Source organism: Leptidea sinapis, chromosome Z (genome assembly GCF_905404315.1).
Source record: "Leptidea sinapis chromosome Z, ilLepSina1.1, whole genome shotgun sequence".
NCBI lineage: Eukaryota > Metazoa > Arthropoda > Insecta > Lepidoptera > Pieridae > Leptidea > Leptidea sinapis.
In genome coordinates this window covers 19418510-19436230 of record NC_066312.1, presented here as the reverse complement: position 1 = coordinate 19436230, position 17721 = coordinate 19418510, and the positions used below count along the sequence as shown (strand labels likewise).

The window sequence follows — 17721 nt, the reverse complement described above, 5'->3', positions numbered from 1 at the left end:
AACATAAACCTTATAAACAGATACCTACATAATATGAATAAATCATAATTATATCATCAGCTACTTACACAGTTTTAATTAACGTATTATGAAGCACAGGTTACATACTATCTCCTCAGGCGACAATGTACCTACTGACGCTGTGGCTTATGAATTCGAGTTCTTTATTTCATTTATATTCCCGCATTACTTTATTCTATTATATTTTGTATTATTATACCTCTCGATTGCTTATGATAAGCCCTCAATTTTTTTGTTAGTAGACTAGTAGACCAACACATTTTTTATGTATGTAAACAATTTGTTATTAGTGATATCCCTTACTTCTGGGATTAGTTAATATAAATTTGTAATCAAAATTTATGAATGATGTGGGACTCAAACCCGCGACCACTCAGTTAACGTCCGATCGTTCTTCCAACTAAGCCAACAATTCGAGTGATAAATGGTTTGTAAGTTTTAGTATATCGTCTTGACCAAAAGTATTGGAAAGATTATCTGATGTTAAAACATTCGTTTAAACATTGTGTATTATGCAGAGGTAAGAGATGCATTGCCGGTTAATGAAGAACTATGTTGAAAATATGTAGTCATGAACTACCCCACCCTTTACATTTAAGGCTAACCCTTGTATTACAAAACCAACTGACATTTCAAAAATCTATTGAATGCAGTTCGACTCTATTTAATTTTAAATAAAAACACATAATTCCTTCTACAAGATATTATTCCAAATTTAACCAGAACAGGGGCACGATTGCAGTCAATTTATAATTCCCGGAAGGTAATATTATGCGGTCGAACAGGAAAACCTTTGAAATCTGTTTAGAGTAATAAATAAGTTAGGTTATATCGATGCATATAAAGGGAATATTACGCAGTCGCTGATTTATCTATTCGCAAGGTGTTGGGTCAGCCCTCCCTAACCTGATAATATTCACCTCGCCTCGACCGATTCCCTCAACCCTGAATTTCGAATATTTGATATATTATGAGATCGTTTTGTTTTACGTCCCTCGAATAACTTTCGAATTCGCGCAGAATATTAAATTTGCCAATGTGGGAGTTTGATAATATAATAATATGACAAAAGTAGATTCCATTCATCATTTGCTCAAAAGGTAGGAACAATAGATCATTCGATATTTTACGCTATTGGGCGAGCCATACTTGTAAATATATTTAATGTGTCTTTGAAGTCTAAGCTCTAAGAATTTTGAAGAAATATAAAAATATAATCTTACCATGCCTCATATACGCATGCCAATGATGGGTGCTCACAAAGAAAATTAGATATCAATTACTTACAACATAATATTCCAAGGAGAGATGTATCTTGAGGCTAAGAAATATACATAAAATTTGTAACAAAACCACTAGAAACAAAACCAACCTTACAGATGTTACCTTAAAAATGAAATGGCAATGGGCAGGACAAGTGGCTAGAATCCCAGATCAAAGATGGACTTTAAAAGCTACAAGATGGAGTGGTCCCTGGGGTAACAGATACCGAGGAAGGTCCAAAATGAGATGGAGTGACGAGTTTCTCACACTGGCAAGGAAAAACTGCTAAAGAAAGCAAGAAATAGGGAAATTTGTAGGAAGACAGAGGAGGCATAAACCAGGATGGGATTAAAATTATAATATAAAAATAACTTTACTTAATTAAAATTAGTTATTTACAGTCTTGAATAAACATGCTTAATATTATTATTATATTTATTATGGTAATTTTTATTAGCGACAAATTGATACAGCCAAGTCTCATGTTTGAGAGGGTCTCTCTCTTTAACAAGTTTAACATTTAGCGTTAGTGTTAGCTGGCGTTTCCAGGTATCATTCTCTCATTCTTTAAATCAAGTTTTATCTCTATCTGTGTTTAGGGTCATATTTTTAATAGCAGCAAGCTCATTAATTTTATCTTTTCATACAGCGAGTAGAGATAATATATCTTTATGGAAGTCCTAATTCGAAGCAATATCATGATATCAGTATAGTAAAAATTGCAGAGTATATAGGTACGACGGATGACGTCACACTTCTCCATCACCATGAGTCTTAAGTATAGAATGCCTTGTGTTCAAATTTTACTTCGATGCCAATTGTATTGGTTTCCATGTAACTGATAAGGGCAAAAATGTTCAATTGATAATAATCACTGTATCAATCATATTACATATTTATAACCTAAAATTAAAATTTCTATATTAAATTTAATATTAAAAACCGTGTGTGCTCCATGTTAACCAAGCGAGACACGTGAACGAGCGTGAGATAGCCGTGACGAATCAGTCTTATTCAATTCCGACAAAATAAAGTCTTTTAAGCGCCTAAAGAAGCATTCACTTCAATATGGATTGATTATTTTGCTTTTCTAATATTATTATCAATTCCTTGAAGATAACAGTTTATTAATTTATATATCAAAATTACTAATGATTCAATAGCTCTATGAGTACCACTACTATTAGATATCGATTGATTTATGTAGGTACTTGAATAATTCAAGAATTCACCAAACACAACATCTGTATTTATAAGAACAAAGAACCAAGTTTATTTTGTGATAATTAAAACTGTAACTAATTTAAATTATGTATTTATTAAACAATGCGAAGCTGCTTGAAGCAAAAATATATTAAGTAATATACATACATCTACATTGCCTTACGTATTGATGAATTCAATATTATAATACACTTGGGGTGTGTAAGAATCTAAGGGTTCCCAATGATGAATGTACTGACATGAATAAAATTGGCTTTGGGTAAAATTTGAAGTGTTTAGATTTACCTAAGGCGAAGCAGCTGGTATAAGTATTATGCATCGTATTTGATGGTCATTACACAAAATTTGACGCATCCGTCATAATTTATTAGACATATGAACAATCTAAATTGTTTTGCAAATATGTTTTTACGAACATACGATAAATTGACGGAATAAATAAAAACATATTTTATTGCATTTTATTTGTAATTCATATTCTCTGTTATCGCTGTGTTTTTATTGTAATTAAATATTCTGGTCAATGAGCGGTAATAAAACTTTATGGAATGAAAGTAATCAACTGAAAACTTGCATCGCCATCTTGCGATATGCATATAAATCAAGTGCCTGGCTACGTACGAACTCTTATCTAGGTCCTATTTTCCAACCCTTTATTCAAAACAGTAATTCTACTCCTACTGATCATATTATGGCAGTGATAATAATCTATCTTAGTTGACCTGCGTCCTCTCTTGGCTTCAACAAAAAAGTGACAGTGGATTTCCTAACCAGAATGATATACAGTGCTGCTATAAACAAATCTCTCTAATTAAGATCTGTAAATTCAGCAAACAATATTTTATTGCGGCAATCACAGGCTTTGCTCATCTATAAAGGTTCACTATAAAATATAGTCGAATCGAACTCAGTTTGATTAGTTCTGGATTATTAGCGTCTATTTGTGTTGTCAATGTTTATGGCCATTTTATGAGTACTAGAGACTTTTATTACATATTCAATTGATATAAGGATTTGATTAAGTAGATCTGTGGTTATGTTTTATTAGATACTGAGCTTATTACTGCCAATACTTTTTCTACGTGATTGTCAATGAAATAAAAAAATATAAGTACGTTGCTAGTTATAGTACAGTTTACTTTGTAGTTAGCCCCATACATATCAATTTTATGAGATACCATTGCATAGGTATTTGCTAGATCTTTTGTATATTTAAAGAACTAAAAAACATTCAAATTTTTTTTCATAGTTCCATTGACTGACTTAACCTTTATTGTTAACAATTAAAGTTAATTGTCATTCCAACAGTAGATGTATCAGGAAATTGTAATGGTGGGTAGGTAGTCACTATCAGGCATAAATTACAAATTTAGCAATAATAATCACAGAATTAGTAATCCATAAAGACTGTAATAATTGCAAAAAAAAAAAAACAATATAATATAGAAAAAATGGTTAAAAAACTTTGCACAAAGATCCATTTGATATATTTCCATTGATAAAGTTTTGATTTACTTTTTTATTTAGTATAATTCTACTATTATTTCGTGTTTTTTTTTGCCAAGTGCCAACATACATAAAGTGTCCAGCATTTTATAATACGTTAAATATTCATGTTGACACTCTCTAAAGCTTCTGTCTTGTAAAGAATATATACACAGCATGCATAATTAAATAATAATTCCTTTAAATTTTCATATGTGTCTTAGTTTTTTTCCTCATTTCTGAAACGCCAAGCACATTTTTTTACATTCGCTGTCTCTCTGGGTTTTGTTTACAGATTATAAAGGCAAACATTTTAAAAACGTTAAGCATACTTCTTCTAATATTAATGTGTCATTTCGTCTTTCCCTTCCTCTAAGGCTCTTTCTTTATAGAGGTTATGACATCATATATACCGTTTATACATCGAGAGATTTTTTAGTGAGATAGCATTAGTCATTACCTACACAATTCATCTCTAGGAACACTTTATGATAGCTGTTTTTATAAATGAGATAATAACATGACCTATGTCAATAAATTATCGAACTGCATAAAAACATTTTTTTTTATGATAATAAGGGATGAGACGAGCAGGACGTTCAGCTGATGGTAATTGATACGCCCTGCCCATTACAATGCAGTGCCGCCCAGGATTCTTGAAAAACCCAAAAATTCTGAGCGGCACCACAATTGCGCTCGTCACCTTGAGACATAAGATGTTAAGTCTCATTTGCCCAGTAATTTCACTAGCTACGGCGCCCTTCAGACCGAAACACAGTAATGCTTACACATTACTGCTTCACGGCAGAAATAGGCGCCGTTGTGGTACCCATAATCTAGCCGGCATCCGGTGCAAAGGAGCCACTGGATCCCACTGGTAAATGATGTAATTTTAATCATAGGCTTCACATTATGTTTGTACGTTTTTATAAAGGTATCTTTATAGGTACACACACACGGACCATGTCCGGGACGTGGCTGCAGCATATTCCATCCGGTATATAAAAAACATCCAAGCATACTTTATATAATATAAACTATATCACGGTACTCACATGTTCATGTCTGTGCCGGGGCTTCAGTGTCCGATGCCGTGACGTGCTCGATTTATAATTTAATTTTCGATGCAATTTGTTGACATTTTTGCGGGTACACATAAATATCCTACTTTCTTGGCGTGCGTCCGTGCATAATGAGATGTCGTTATGCCAACTTAATGGCTGACAGACTTGCCTTGCATGTTTCAGTATGACAACTCTCTCTGTTATCCCTGCTTAAACATTTTATTGAGATAAAACCTTTAGTTGCGAATGCAACAGGCAACTACTAGTTATGTTGTAAAATTAGGGTGTGTGTGAACCCAGAAACTTCGTGTTTTTATTCACTTTTATTCTGTGTTGCTCCACTTCCTTTTCATCTAAAGCAATTGCGCTATAAATTACTTAAATTATCTGTGTTAGATGATGCCAACTCATGTATCTCTTCTATTATTACATGAATAGTATAATTCAGATAAAGAATGAGACGAAGATTGACAGAAGGACAAAATATGTAGTGCTTGGATCGGTCCGTGGCCCGGTCACGTCACTGAAGTATGTGAACAGAAAAACTGTCACGGGACACAGATGAACGGCTTTGTCACGTTCAAGGTAATGCCAAGTTAAGGGCACGTATAGACCATTAGTTTAGTAGAATTATGTTTGTCATAATATACTTAGTGATAGGTCCTACACCGGTTTGAAAAAAATATTTATTCTGTTGATAGTGAAATAGATTAAGCCGTCACGCTCATCTATGTAACGCTCAATGAGGTAAGTTTGGCTTGAGTCGAATAAGGGTTAGTCGGGAGATGACCACTTGCACCTTTTAATTCGTATAGTGATGGGCATTTTTTTGTAAGCCGTTAGCGTTACCGAGTTTCGTGATTGCGTATATTTAATGAGCATTAAGATTCCCCATGGCTAGCAATGAATAAATTTACTACACATATCCTAAAATTAAAGAAACTATTGCTATTTGAAATTTTTAAGTTTAAGCAGTCCTCCTTAGTCAGTCCCATGTAGTAGTCATAGAGTCCTTTTTTAATAAGACGTACCATCACAATCGACACACAGTGACTGACTTCAAATCATCATAATTATAACAATACTACAAATTAATATCAATTTCATTTAATGTAACAAAATATCATCAAAGAGTATATTAATTACCGTTCACTTAATTAATCCAAATAACTTAACTTAAGCCAGTAGGGTACGTATCTAATACCTCTCTAAAAGTTGAAAAAAGTGGTTCTTTTATTAGCCTCTAAGTATTGTTTAAGAGTTCAGTGCTAAAGGGAGGCACCCTCTTATAACTGACGACTTTTACCGAACCATTATCGACCCTTTCTAACATTTTATTTTCCCATTTTGCTGATGACTAAATTTTGAAAACTTTTATAACAAATTATTTTATCTTTTTTTGTATAATAGCTGACACGACAGACGTTGTTTTTTTCAAAATAAATAAAAACTCTTGCGGGTTTAAATCGTGAAAAGCTCACCTCTACTGGGTGAAAGGAATATTCCTACCAAATTTCAAGTCTCTACGCCTTATGGTTCTAATGGCCTTAAGTAAGAACTTTGCATTGAATTTACTTAAAAGAAACTTTTACTCGCTATGTGTGCAAAAAACACTGATCCATAAAAGTATTTTACAGAATTGTCTGTGTGTTTGTTTTTATTTATGGACAATAAGCAAAAACTACTGAATAGATTTAATCAAAATTTTCCATGAAGTCTGGTCATCGTAATATAGGCTACATAATAATATCACGCTAAATGCAGACATCGTATTGTTGCTCCTTAGAGCATCTACACAGACGACACCGCGGGCGGCAGTTAGTAAGTTTTAAATGTGTGGTACCTTCGCAATGAATGAAGGTTATTAGTTTGAAATCTAAAAATAACTAAACATTTTATTTTGATCAAGTATATAGATTACAACATATTATTCTGAAAAAATGCAGCTAAATGTAGATTGAATTAGAAATATTTTGATATGATTATTATTGTGAATAATGTAAATTAAAACCCAATATCCCAACAAGCCCTAAAAATCCTTACTTAAGCCATAACTATTAAGACAAACCACCGCACAGCAATTGCACATTGCTGTTCGTAGAAAATTCAATTTGATTTCAGGTTAAATAAAATAAACTCCATTCAAATAAAGATTTAATTACATTCGTTACATAATTATAATCGTAATGATAATACGTATTATATATAAATATCTATATAGGACATATTATTTTAGTATTAAGCAAACGTATCCAATTTGGTCACTTCTTATTGACTGCACTCAAGCCTCCGTAGAAAATTTGTATACGTACATAAGGTGACCTAAGATTTTTAATGTACATTATATTGCCTGGAACGTATCCTAAACTGCTCGTGTCTATAAATTGCTTGTATTCAATTAATTTGCTTTTCTGGGTGTTGAATTTGTAATGCTCTATAATTATTCAAACATATTGCAACTTTATTACAATATATTCATAAAGAACACAAGGTTTCATTAATTCGATGTAGTTTGATATATCTTAGTTTGACAACTTAACAGGGAGCTATTTAAGTGTTACTGTTAAGAAGTTTTTGAAGTATGATTAACTAATAACAATTACTTTCGATTCCATGACGACCCAGTCACTTAGATTATTTGACAATTTTTTTAATTCAAATAATCACCTGTGTGATTTAGTGGCAAGTTCAAAATATTTTTTCCTGAGTTCTAAAAACTAACAAAAAGTCGAAAAATAATTTAAAGATATATTTAATTCATCTTAACTATAATAAACTCGTTAGACATAAATTGCACTAAATATTTTAACTAAACAAAGCGTGTAACAATATAATAATTTATAAAATAAATCTAGGATGTGTTCATGTATGTTATTTATTTAATGGACCCAAATGGTATAGATTCACAATTATATGATTCGACTTGAATCTTTAAATATAATTCTGAAACTTTAATCTTAGAATCGGGTACGACTGATAAGTATTAGAACTCTCGACCGCTATCTAGTTGTCATATGAGTAAATCGCCAATTTGAAACTTTATTGCTGTCACATCTCATAGTTATAATTGGTGGCCGAGTCCGCTTTATTTCAACAAGTATTCAAATCTCAAAAGGATCAGTAATCTTTATCTCATTTTTCCATAGCTTAAAAATGATATTTTAATATAGAGATTCGTATAAGCAAATAAAAGGGCGAGGTACATATTTAGAAATATTTTAAAGTAATCAGCTTGTTACTGCATTTATTATGACTTGATGTTGTCTGTGAGTTTCAACTAGATATATATATATATCCGTATTCTGTGCATTATTATTCCAAGAGTTATACATATTTAACTGACTTGTTTTATCCATGTCTTGTTAAATCATTAATATAATATATTCAGCAAAGATGTTTTTATAAGGTGAATACTAATGATGAAGAATTGGGAAACAAAATCTTATGACTTCAAATAATTTCTGACATAGTAGATTACATTTATTTTATTTTAAAAATCAATCCAATTCGTATAGATCTGATTTCAACTGACACACAATTAAAAATACTGATAAACAGAAACGGAAGTAATGAACCGATTGTTTTAAAAATAAAGAATATTTTTAAAAGTAATTTTATATGTATGTACAAGTACTCTAATAATACTTTTAAAACAATATTTATAAAAATTCTTTCCGATTCTACCGAGAACATTGTATCAACGTGTTAGAACAGTTCTAAATACTTTGTACATTTAATGTGAAATTAAAAAAGTAAAACCTACAAAAACTAGATATATACAAATCTAACAACAATGAATAAACAAATGGTTGTTAAGTAAAACAAAATCGATATTTCCATATTTTGCATTTGTCATTATTGCATTGACTGTCAACAATAATACGCTTTAAATTATTTTCTATTTACTTACATAATAGTTGAATTACATATATAACTAAATAAGAGACGCAACTCAAATGGAAGAACTAAAAAATAATAGAACACATTATTACAAGTATTAATTCCTTGTCCTCTAATTAACATTAATGTTTATATTAGAACTTCCGAACAACAACAAGCTGTCGTTTCTCTCGATACAAGTGATATAGATAAATTAAATAATAATATTACCTCCAGAATATCCTTAAATCTATAAAAATACTGAGCAATGCTTTCGTACAGATTTAATTCACTAGGACAACCGTCAACACTAGGTGAAATTATAATAAATTTAACAAATTACTTTATACATTATTTTAAAGTGTGCTATATAATTCACGATAATTACTCTACAAAATAAACAAAGGTAGGAAATTTTTATTTCTACGTTAATTCGTGTTTAACTTAATTCCAGCAAGAAGTGTAGTTTCTACATTGTTTGTATAAAGTACACTGTACCACTGCATAAATCAAAAGTCCCTGACGAGCCGAAGTCGATGCAGCGACCCAGCAATTAACGTACTTTACCTGTAACCAATTGAGTCATTGTTAATTATTTTAAATCAATTCATACAGTATCTTAATCTACACACGGATCTAATAAAATCAACCCGCATCCATCAATTAAAACGAATAGGACACCTAAATTATTAAAAGGAAAAAAAATGTGTCATGATAGCAGTTCCGATTCTATCATTGCCCTCCGCTGCGCTCACACATAACGGCCGAAATAAGAAAAAAGATCAAACCAATCGAGATGAGGTGACGAAACGTTCAGTCTCATTATCTGAGAATTTATTAACGAATCGGCTGGACCGGAAAACGAAAATGTAAAGAAATAAAACTTCGACCTCGCCCGCGGTCATCTAAACTGTGCGGCGTCAATGAAAAAAGAAGTCAAACAGGTTGAGTGGAGTCGCAACTGAATGAAACAGAGAAGGACCCGGGGATCAAAAGATAAGAGAAAAGATTAGGGACTCGAAAAAAGCGGTTTTAATGCGGAGGTAGTGTTGTGAATGAAGAGTCCCATTGAGGTCTCGCCCACGCATGTTCAACGCGAGATGTCTGAGGGAGCAAGGTCCAAATAGCTGCCGTTCATTCGACGACGCCGTGACGCCACCACGAACAATGCTCATTTTAAATGCATAAACTGTTTTTTGTCTTTGGAATAATTCTGCTTTGTATTATTTAAATGAGTATAGGATCAGTGCTAGGTGTGTCCGGATCATAAACAAATATAAAGGGCTTACATTCTTTATTAAATCATAAGATTATTTGGATTGAATGCAATCGGTTAAATCATTAATTGATAAAAATAAAACAATAGCTGCGTTTGAAACCTTTTAAAGATATTTTAAGTGGAGGATGAATTAGGTAGCCACATTATTTAGCTAAATAAAAACGACACAGGTATGTTACTTTAGCTGAATACAAGAACTGTCGATTTCGGTGCGTTCTTTTTGGGACTCCTTTATAGGAATGCCGCGATAAGGAGTTATTTTCACGTCATGGAATTCGTTGGCTAAAAAGGCGTGAAAAAGAAAATAGTACAAAACGTTCTATATGTGAATTTGTGAGCGTTTGGCTAAAACAGAATTCTTTACGATGCCGTCGTGTGCGGCAGTGTCGTCTTAAAAATTTATTGTAATGAACGGACAGACCGCGGATGCTTCTAAGAAATACTTTGTCGTCTCTGAGAAAAATGTAGCTAGAAACAAGGTTGGGTTCATATTATACTCTTCCGCTTATAATGAAATCATCGCATCGATTTGGGTTGTTTCGATTAGAATTAAAGTTTTTTTGGGGAAAGTGTACTTTGGGTCGGATCGATGCTGTATACGTAGGAGTTCCTGGGTACGTCGTTTGACACTGACAAATGACACAAGATTGCAATCTCTCGCCCTCACATCTCCCTTCCGCTTCGACGCGCCTCCATTGTTTTCAATTACCGTCGTGACACACCGGCGGGACTCAACACTGCCAAACCGCAACTCTGTTTATGGCCGTCTTTATATCACAACTAAGATCGCCTTTTTGCAATAATTGGTATATTTAATAGTCCGCGAATTCAATGGAAATGAATGAATAAACTAATGCTTACTGGTTTCATCAAGAACGGAAATCGTAGTATCGGATATTTTAGTAAATTATTCTTAAAAAATCACCTTTTATAGAAAGGCTTGAATCCAGCTGATCCCTCGCTGTGGTGTTGGTTGGGTTGATGATTATTGGCGTGATGTGGGTTGTGGTAAGGGTCACGTTGAGGTGATTGCTGGTGTCTCGGAAAGCAGTAACCTGACCCTCCGCCGCTTCCCAATGGATTAGCAACGCTCGGCACCTTCATATTTGGTGGTGTTTGTGGGGGTGTGTCAGTCTGAACATCTGGGAAGGCCGCTGGGTGAAAACACGGATGCTGCCCACCATATTGCCCACCAGGAAACCCTCCATAACGCCCATATGATGCGCTGGCTGGACTAGCAGCTGCTGTGGCTGGTAGAACAAAGCCATTTGAACTTCCATCACTGGCTGACGATCTTTCTGGTCCGGAACTATAGCCATGTTGTGGCCACGGTTGAGCTGCTGGAGGTGGAGTTTTACACGCAGCAGTATCAGCTAATGACCATATTTTCGGTTTCGATGCCGGAATTGGCACTCCGCAGTCTGAACCACCTCGTTTTGATTCTTCTTTTATTCCATAGCCAAGAAGTTGGTTGTGCATTCCCTGAAGCAGCTCATCTCCCTTTCTCTCCTCATCTGTAAAGATAACCGAATTCACGTTCATATTCCACGTTGCATCCAATGCTCGATATTGTATTACAAGCAGATTATTGCCATAGCCACTACCGAAACTAACGTCCGAGCAATAAAAAAGAGCTTAAAGTGTTTATGTACCGAATCGATACATTTCACATTGTATCCAACGTGTCCATTACCCCGGGGACGTAAGTTTTAGCTCATAAGATGTATCGTATCTTTCGGTCCCTTTGGAAAAAGTCGTGTGAAAATACGTTTGGCGTGCAGTGACCCATTCGTTAAGTGGTTATCCGATTAGCGAAGTGAAAATACCACTTTAGGGCGCGACTCCCCTGCCGCGGGCGCTGCTCGATCCCTTTCACATTAAAGCTGAGCATTTATTTCGCATTTCCCGATGCTCCCCGCGGTACCGCACTACTCTCCGCGGAATGTGCGCTACGACCCACACAATTAACGGTCAACCTCGCTCTCGTCCTTTTATTGCCCCATTGTATTTTTCAGTTTGGAACATTGTTCGTTATTTGATTAATCATTTCGGTACCTATTCAACTAATTATTTTTACATTTTTATGCTATAAGCACATAAAGATGACAAAAAATGATATCGAATTAAACGGCTGGTCAGAAATTATTGTTATTGTACAATTAAGTCGGAATGTTTATTCAGCAAAATTTTATAAGGCTCTAAGAATTATCATAATATCATTTTCCGTTGTAAAGTGGCTTTCGGGGTGCAAAGGGCTCGGGGTGCCTAATGAAATTCAGATCCGCGGTGTAAGAGGTGCGGGAGGATGCGGCCGCTCGACTTCATTCGCTTTATTCCATTTAATGCTGACTGCTTCTAGCTTTTAAGAGGGGTTATCCGGGTTGCCCTCACTAGGGATAATAGGGACGCCACTGATACTTCGCGCGAAGATATTTATCCGGCAAATTGTTTTAATTTTCATTGTATTAATCTAATATGGACCCACAGCGCCGAGAGATAAGCGGGAGTTTGATTATTTTGTAATGTTTATCTTTAACAATACGCTTTATGTGTTCATTAAGCTGGTTTATTTACAAATTTTATGAGCTCTCGGTTATTTTACGCAGCTATTGTTCGGAGGAGTTTTCAGCGTTGGAAGTTCAGGATCAGGTGATAGATTGATCTTGTGAATGCCAGAGGCAAGACGTGAAATCGATGTATGCACTTTGATACAGAATGATTTTCCCCTTTAGCCACTAAAAGCAGGGGCAAAGTGAGACATTATAAAAACACGTCTCGTGCGCGTGGGGAGCCGCTGGGCTACAGAGTGACAGAGCCACCCCTGCCTCCCGCCAGCAATCCGCACTGCACTTTAGCTGAGGACATTGCAATTTATTACTCCTCCAGCGACGTCCATGGCACTTGTTTGTACTTCGGTACTCGTTTTCCATTAACGCACGCCGGATTAATATTTTGTTTGCGATGCGTGTACTTACGACAAAAATTAACATTTATTGGTAGGGTCCGAATGCTTTTATTCATGAGTGGCTTAGCTCTGGATAGTTCTAATGTTTGTTTACCGACGAGACATACTGGGGTACGCGTGTGAAAGCTTTTACATTGGCTTTGTTTGCAAGGACTTAAAATGATATATGACATGTCGTGAACGTTGGCGTTTTTGTGAAATGGTTATTCGTGTCGGTTACGCGTTATGGCGTGTTTGGTTAGGCTCTGGGAATCGCATTGAGATGGCCAGATTAGGATTATAGGATTAAGCATACGTAAACTACAATATTTGGTCAATAAGATTATTGATTTCAGAAAGTCATTGCTGTTTATCCTATTCGAGGTTCGTGCGGTACATAACAAGAGTAGATCAGGTAAAAAGAATTCACACCTTGCGGTCAATGCGTATTTTTGACAGGAATAATATACGTGTTAAATCTTTGACAGAATATTTCTCTAAAAGCTTCTAAACTATTAGTTTTTTTAATATGTACCTATAATAGGATAAACATAATATGTTGTTTCCAAGGATTGCCAAACGTGGAGCTTAACAATTTCACCACAATTTAAAACTTAATATTTACCATGAATTCTTCTGAGTCTGTGGTTGTTGAAAGAAGCCATAATTACGGGGCAACTATCTCAATAACTATTTCAATGTTCTTGTAGTATTATTTTATTTGTAGCAACACATATTTTTTTTAAATAAATTTATTATTCGAAGGGACATACCGGCAAAATTCGTCAAATAATTTTTACAGAAGACACGTGCTGTGATGATGTTATGAATAATATATTTACTAGAAGTGACTTCGTATATTAAGGTGACGATAGAGGATACTGAAACATTTATATATTATTAGTCTTATTTTACGTTGGTTTTTTTCATTATTAGAATCACGTGTGTATCCAAGACGAGCAAGTATATCTAAGCTTCTGCATATAACTGAGCACGTTGCACATAAGATTTATGCATCAATTGTACGTATTTGTCACAAAGATGCTTAGGATTTTCTTTTTTTATTCAAAAGTATTTTAAACACTTAACTTTATTGCAATAAAATAAGTTGTTGGAAACATACAGCACAGCTTAATACTGTATCTGAAGATGGCCTTAATCCGCTTTAAAATACATCTTACGTTCACAGATTTTGGTATTTAGAAACGTAAATTAAATTAACAATAACAGTTTATAATTAAGATAATCCCTTAGTTATACAATTTAAAAACCACTATGAACCATTTCCATACTCTTATGGTAAGTGAAGATAACAATCTCTAAGTTTATATTTAACCGGTGTATACGTGCATCTAATTAAGATTGATATAAAATAAAATTAACATAACACTCACAGATATCTAACTTTTTAATAGTTTATCTTTTCACTTCCTTTTAAATTATCGTGGTATTTTTCGGTTTTTATAAACTGAACATTTCCATTAAATCTATATCTGCGATGATATTACCCCATTCACATCAACACTTCATTTATTATTGGCATTTTATGGCCCCGAGCGGTGTTGGCGCACGACGCTTGCGACCGCACTTGAAGTGTTCTCTATAACAATAGGCACCTTCATTAGCCAGCGTATGGCACGCGTTAGCCGTGACGCCCTATGTTCCATTAAATCAGCGAAGTTTTCAATGAAAACACTCATCTCCCAAGCCATCTCTGTTGCAACAATGCCTACTTATAATTTATGTTTGTGACAACCGCGGCTAAAAGCACTCGCACCCCGCATCTGAATTTTATGTCCAACATTATAATCCGTAACAACTTTAGCTACACGCAGCGCGTGAAGCGTGCACGAATTACAGAACGTAAGTAACAACACAACGACACGGACCCTGGCGTAAAATCGTCCAATTGAATTGGCACACATTATAAATCCCCTAAACCGTACTTACTTACGTTCTACGGAATATCCTCATAAAAGAAACGATCCACGAATCGACAAATCCTTTGGCAAGAACATGAAGTAGGGCAGATCGTCAGACAAGCTGAACGCGACCTCGAAATTTCAGCCCGTACCTACGTAAAGGAAGGAGCTTTATGTGAAATTTGGGTTCGGGCGCCGCCCACTTTACTGCAAATAGGAAATCCGGGAGCGAGGAGCGGTTACGCACAGTTACACGCCTGAGACCAGGCTCTCCCGCCGGCCCCTTCCCCTGGCCCGTCATACGCCTCCATCCTCCCTGCGACCTCTACAGAGCTTATACACCCTCATGCCTTCAACTGGGTTACGCTCAATTCACTTTACGATTTATACGACGACAAAATTAAAGCAATTTTAAACGATCAACCGACTTCTGTTGAACACGCACTCTGTAAATGTACATTACTAACAATAATCGATTTTATTCGCATTTGCATCATTTACTACACAAATTAAGGATCTACAATCGCGTTGCACAAATCAGTTAAAAGGCGTAGCTATAGTTCTATAATACATTGCATCCTAAAGTCAAATGTCTCTACAAATTGGATCAATTTGACTATAGGAGGTCAAAAAAAATTTGTGATATCAACGAACCTTTGCTATTTTTTATTTTGTCTTCTTGTTCCTTTTCTTCATCAGATAGCATAGCGTCATCGTCATCATCTGTTTTATTTTTCGGTTCCCAAGTCATTTTGTTTTCTTTCTTGAGCCGTCTGCGAGCATTTGCAAACCAAGTTGATACTTGTGTGAGAGTCATTTTTGTTATAATAGCTAACATGATTTTCTCTCCTTTTGTCGGATATGGATTTTTTTTATGTTCGTTAAGCCACGCTTTCAATGTTGCTGTTGATTCTCGCGTTGCGTTTTTCCTTCTCGCAGCTAGATCATACCCAGCACCGTATCTGTTGACAAACATACAATTATCCATATACCTAAAAGGTATAACGCGCTTCCGGCCTTCATGAATAGTATCAGTAATTTGCAAAATCAGGAGCCACCGAGTTAATATATTATATTTAAAAAACAATCTAAGGGTGTCATAATAATCTTTCATTTTTACACATAAAATATATAATTATATTGATTTTTAAATCTTTTTTTTAGTTACTTTATATTCTAACATTGTAGCAAGACTAGGAAATATCAATACTTTTTTTTTACAAATCTACGTGAAGCTTTACAAGTATTGCGGTATCGATGTATTGATTATGTATTCAGTCACGTCGAATACCGCACAGTTGGTATTTAAATTTGTTGCGGATAAGCATTTTATTGCGCATATAGAGTAATAGATATCACGGTAGTAAAACGTGAAATTCACAGATACGGCGCACCATCCTATTTGCATGCGGATTTTGGGAATAATACTGGGGAGGCGCTCGTCATTCCCTTGATACCACGTATTGTACCTGACTTCGATTTCTTCGCCGACATGACAAAGACGAGTTTGGAAAACGCAATAAATATGTACCCCGGCTGAAAATATTTAAAATATAGTCCCATGTGATGCGATTTATACAAATTAATACTCTATGTTTAGACTTCAGAGTTGGTTGTTGGAAAATCGATAGCAATAGTCGCACGTGACACGAATGCCATTCTATTGAGAAGTTTTGATTTAGGTTGAAATGACTTCTACTTCGGATTTATAACTCTAGTAAAGTTTGATTTACGAATGCCAAGAATACTTAAGTATAATAACAATTGTAGGTGCAATTTATATTGTAAAAACATGTGGTAATTTTAAGATAAAAAGTTTGAATAATTGCTTTTGGATTGCTCTGTTTGACAAATGTTTTCATTGTTTTTGTCATTCTTTGGTTGTGTGGGCTTGTCTTTCAATCCGTTGTCATTTTTATATAATAAAGCTATGAAATTATGCATGTACCCGTTTTTCTAACAATTAAATGCTTAACTGGGTTTTGGATTAGTTTTCGTCGAAAGTTCAAAATTTTGTTAAAATTATGTATTAATTATTTTACTACTATATTATGATGTGTTGATTATGATATTCTGGGCACACGGTATCTATTATATTATGGAATTACACTGAAAGACAAAAGGAATAGATTTTTTTGTGATTTTATAACTCGGAGTATCTATTTTCTTATATTTCCCATTTAATTAGAATATATATAATTTTCGTGTAAATTATGTTGTAACCACGCATCAGAACAAACTCTTTCCATTGCAGGTGTAGATTTTAGTGTGAGTTACTTTTCGTTTGCAATTATAGTTACCCTAATTATTGCGCTAATAACTTCATTGCCCATATTTTTGTGATTCGAATTTTAATTTGTTGTACAGGTCAATTTTATTGCAGATTATAATATGGGTACAACAGCATTGGTTGCGATTCAGTGCACGCAGGTCAATACCGATCCAATCTACAACGAGCTTAATTATATGTCATCTAACCGACAATCAAAGAGAATAAAAACTATATGTCCAAATTTACGAAGTAGCGGGCATTTCTATTAAAAGTATTAATTAAGGCTTTCGGCCACGTTAACGTTGAGCGGTGACGTCATTTATATTTTATAAATGACGTCACCGCTCAATAACTGTAACCACGTCGCT

General features: G+C 34.5%; 1 protein-coding gene across 3 annotated transcripts in view; it reads right to left on the bottom strand.

Annotated features, from left to right (window-relative positions):
* Positions 1-7198: 7198 nt before the first annotated feature.
* LOC126978434 (homeobox protein araucan) overlaps positions 7199-17721 on the bottom strand; it is a 137862-nt gene continuing 127339 nt past the window's right edge. For 2 of the 3 annotated variants that reach the window (XM_050827219.1, XM_050827220.1), the window contains exons 4-6: positions 15736-16043; positions 11141-11729; positions 7199-9503 (exon numbers count right to left, since the gene is read on the bottom strand). In XM_050827219.1, coding sequence (XP_050683176.1) covers positions 9500-9503; positions 11141-11729; positions 15736-16043 — 901 coding nt within the window. In that variant the 3' untranslated portion in view covers positions 7199-9499. Of the gene's footprint in view, positions 9504-11136; positions 11730-15735; positions 16044-17721 lie in introns of those variants that run through there. The other variant, XM_050827221.1, reaches the window with a different exon arrangement.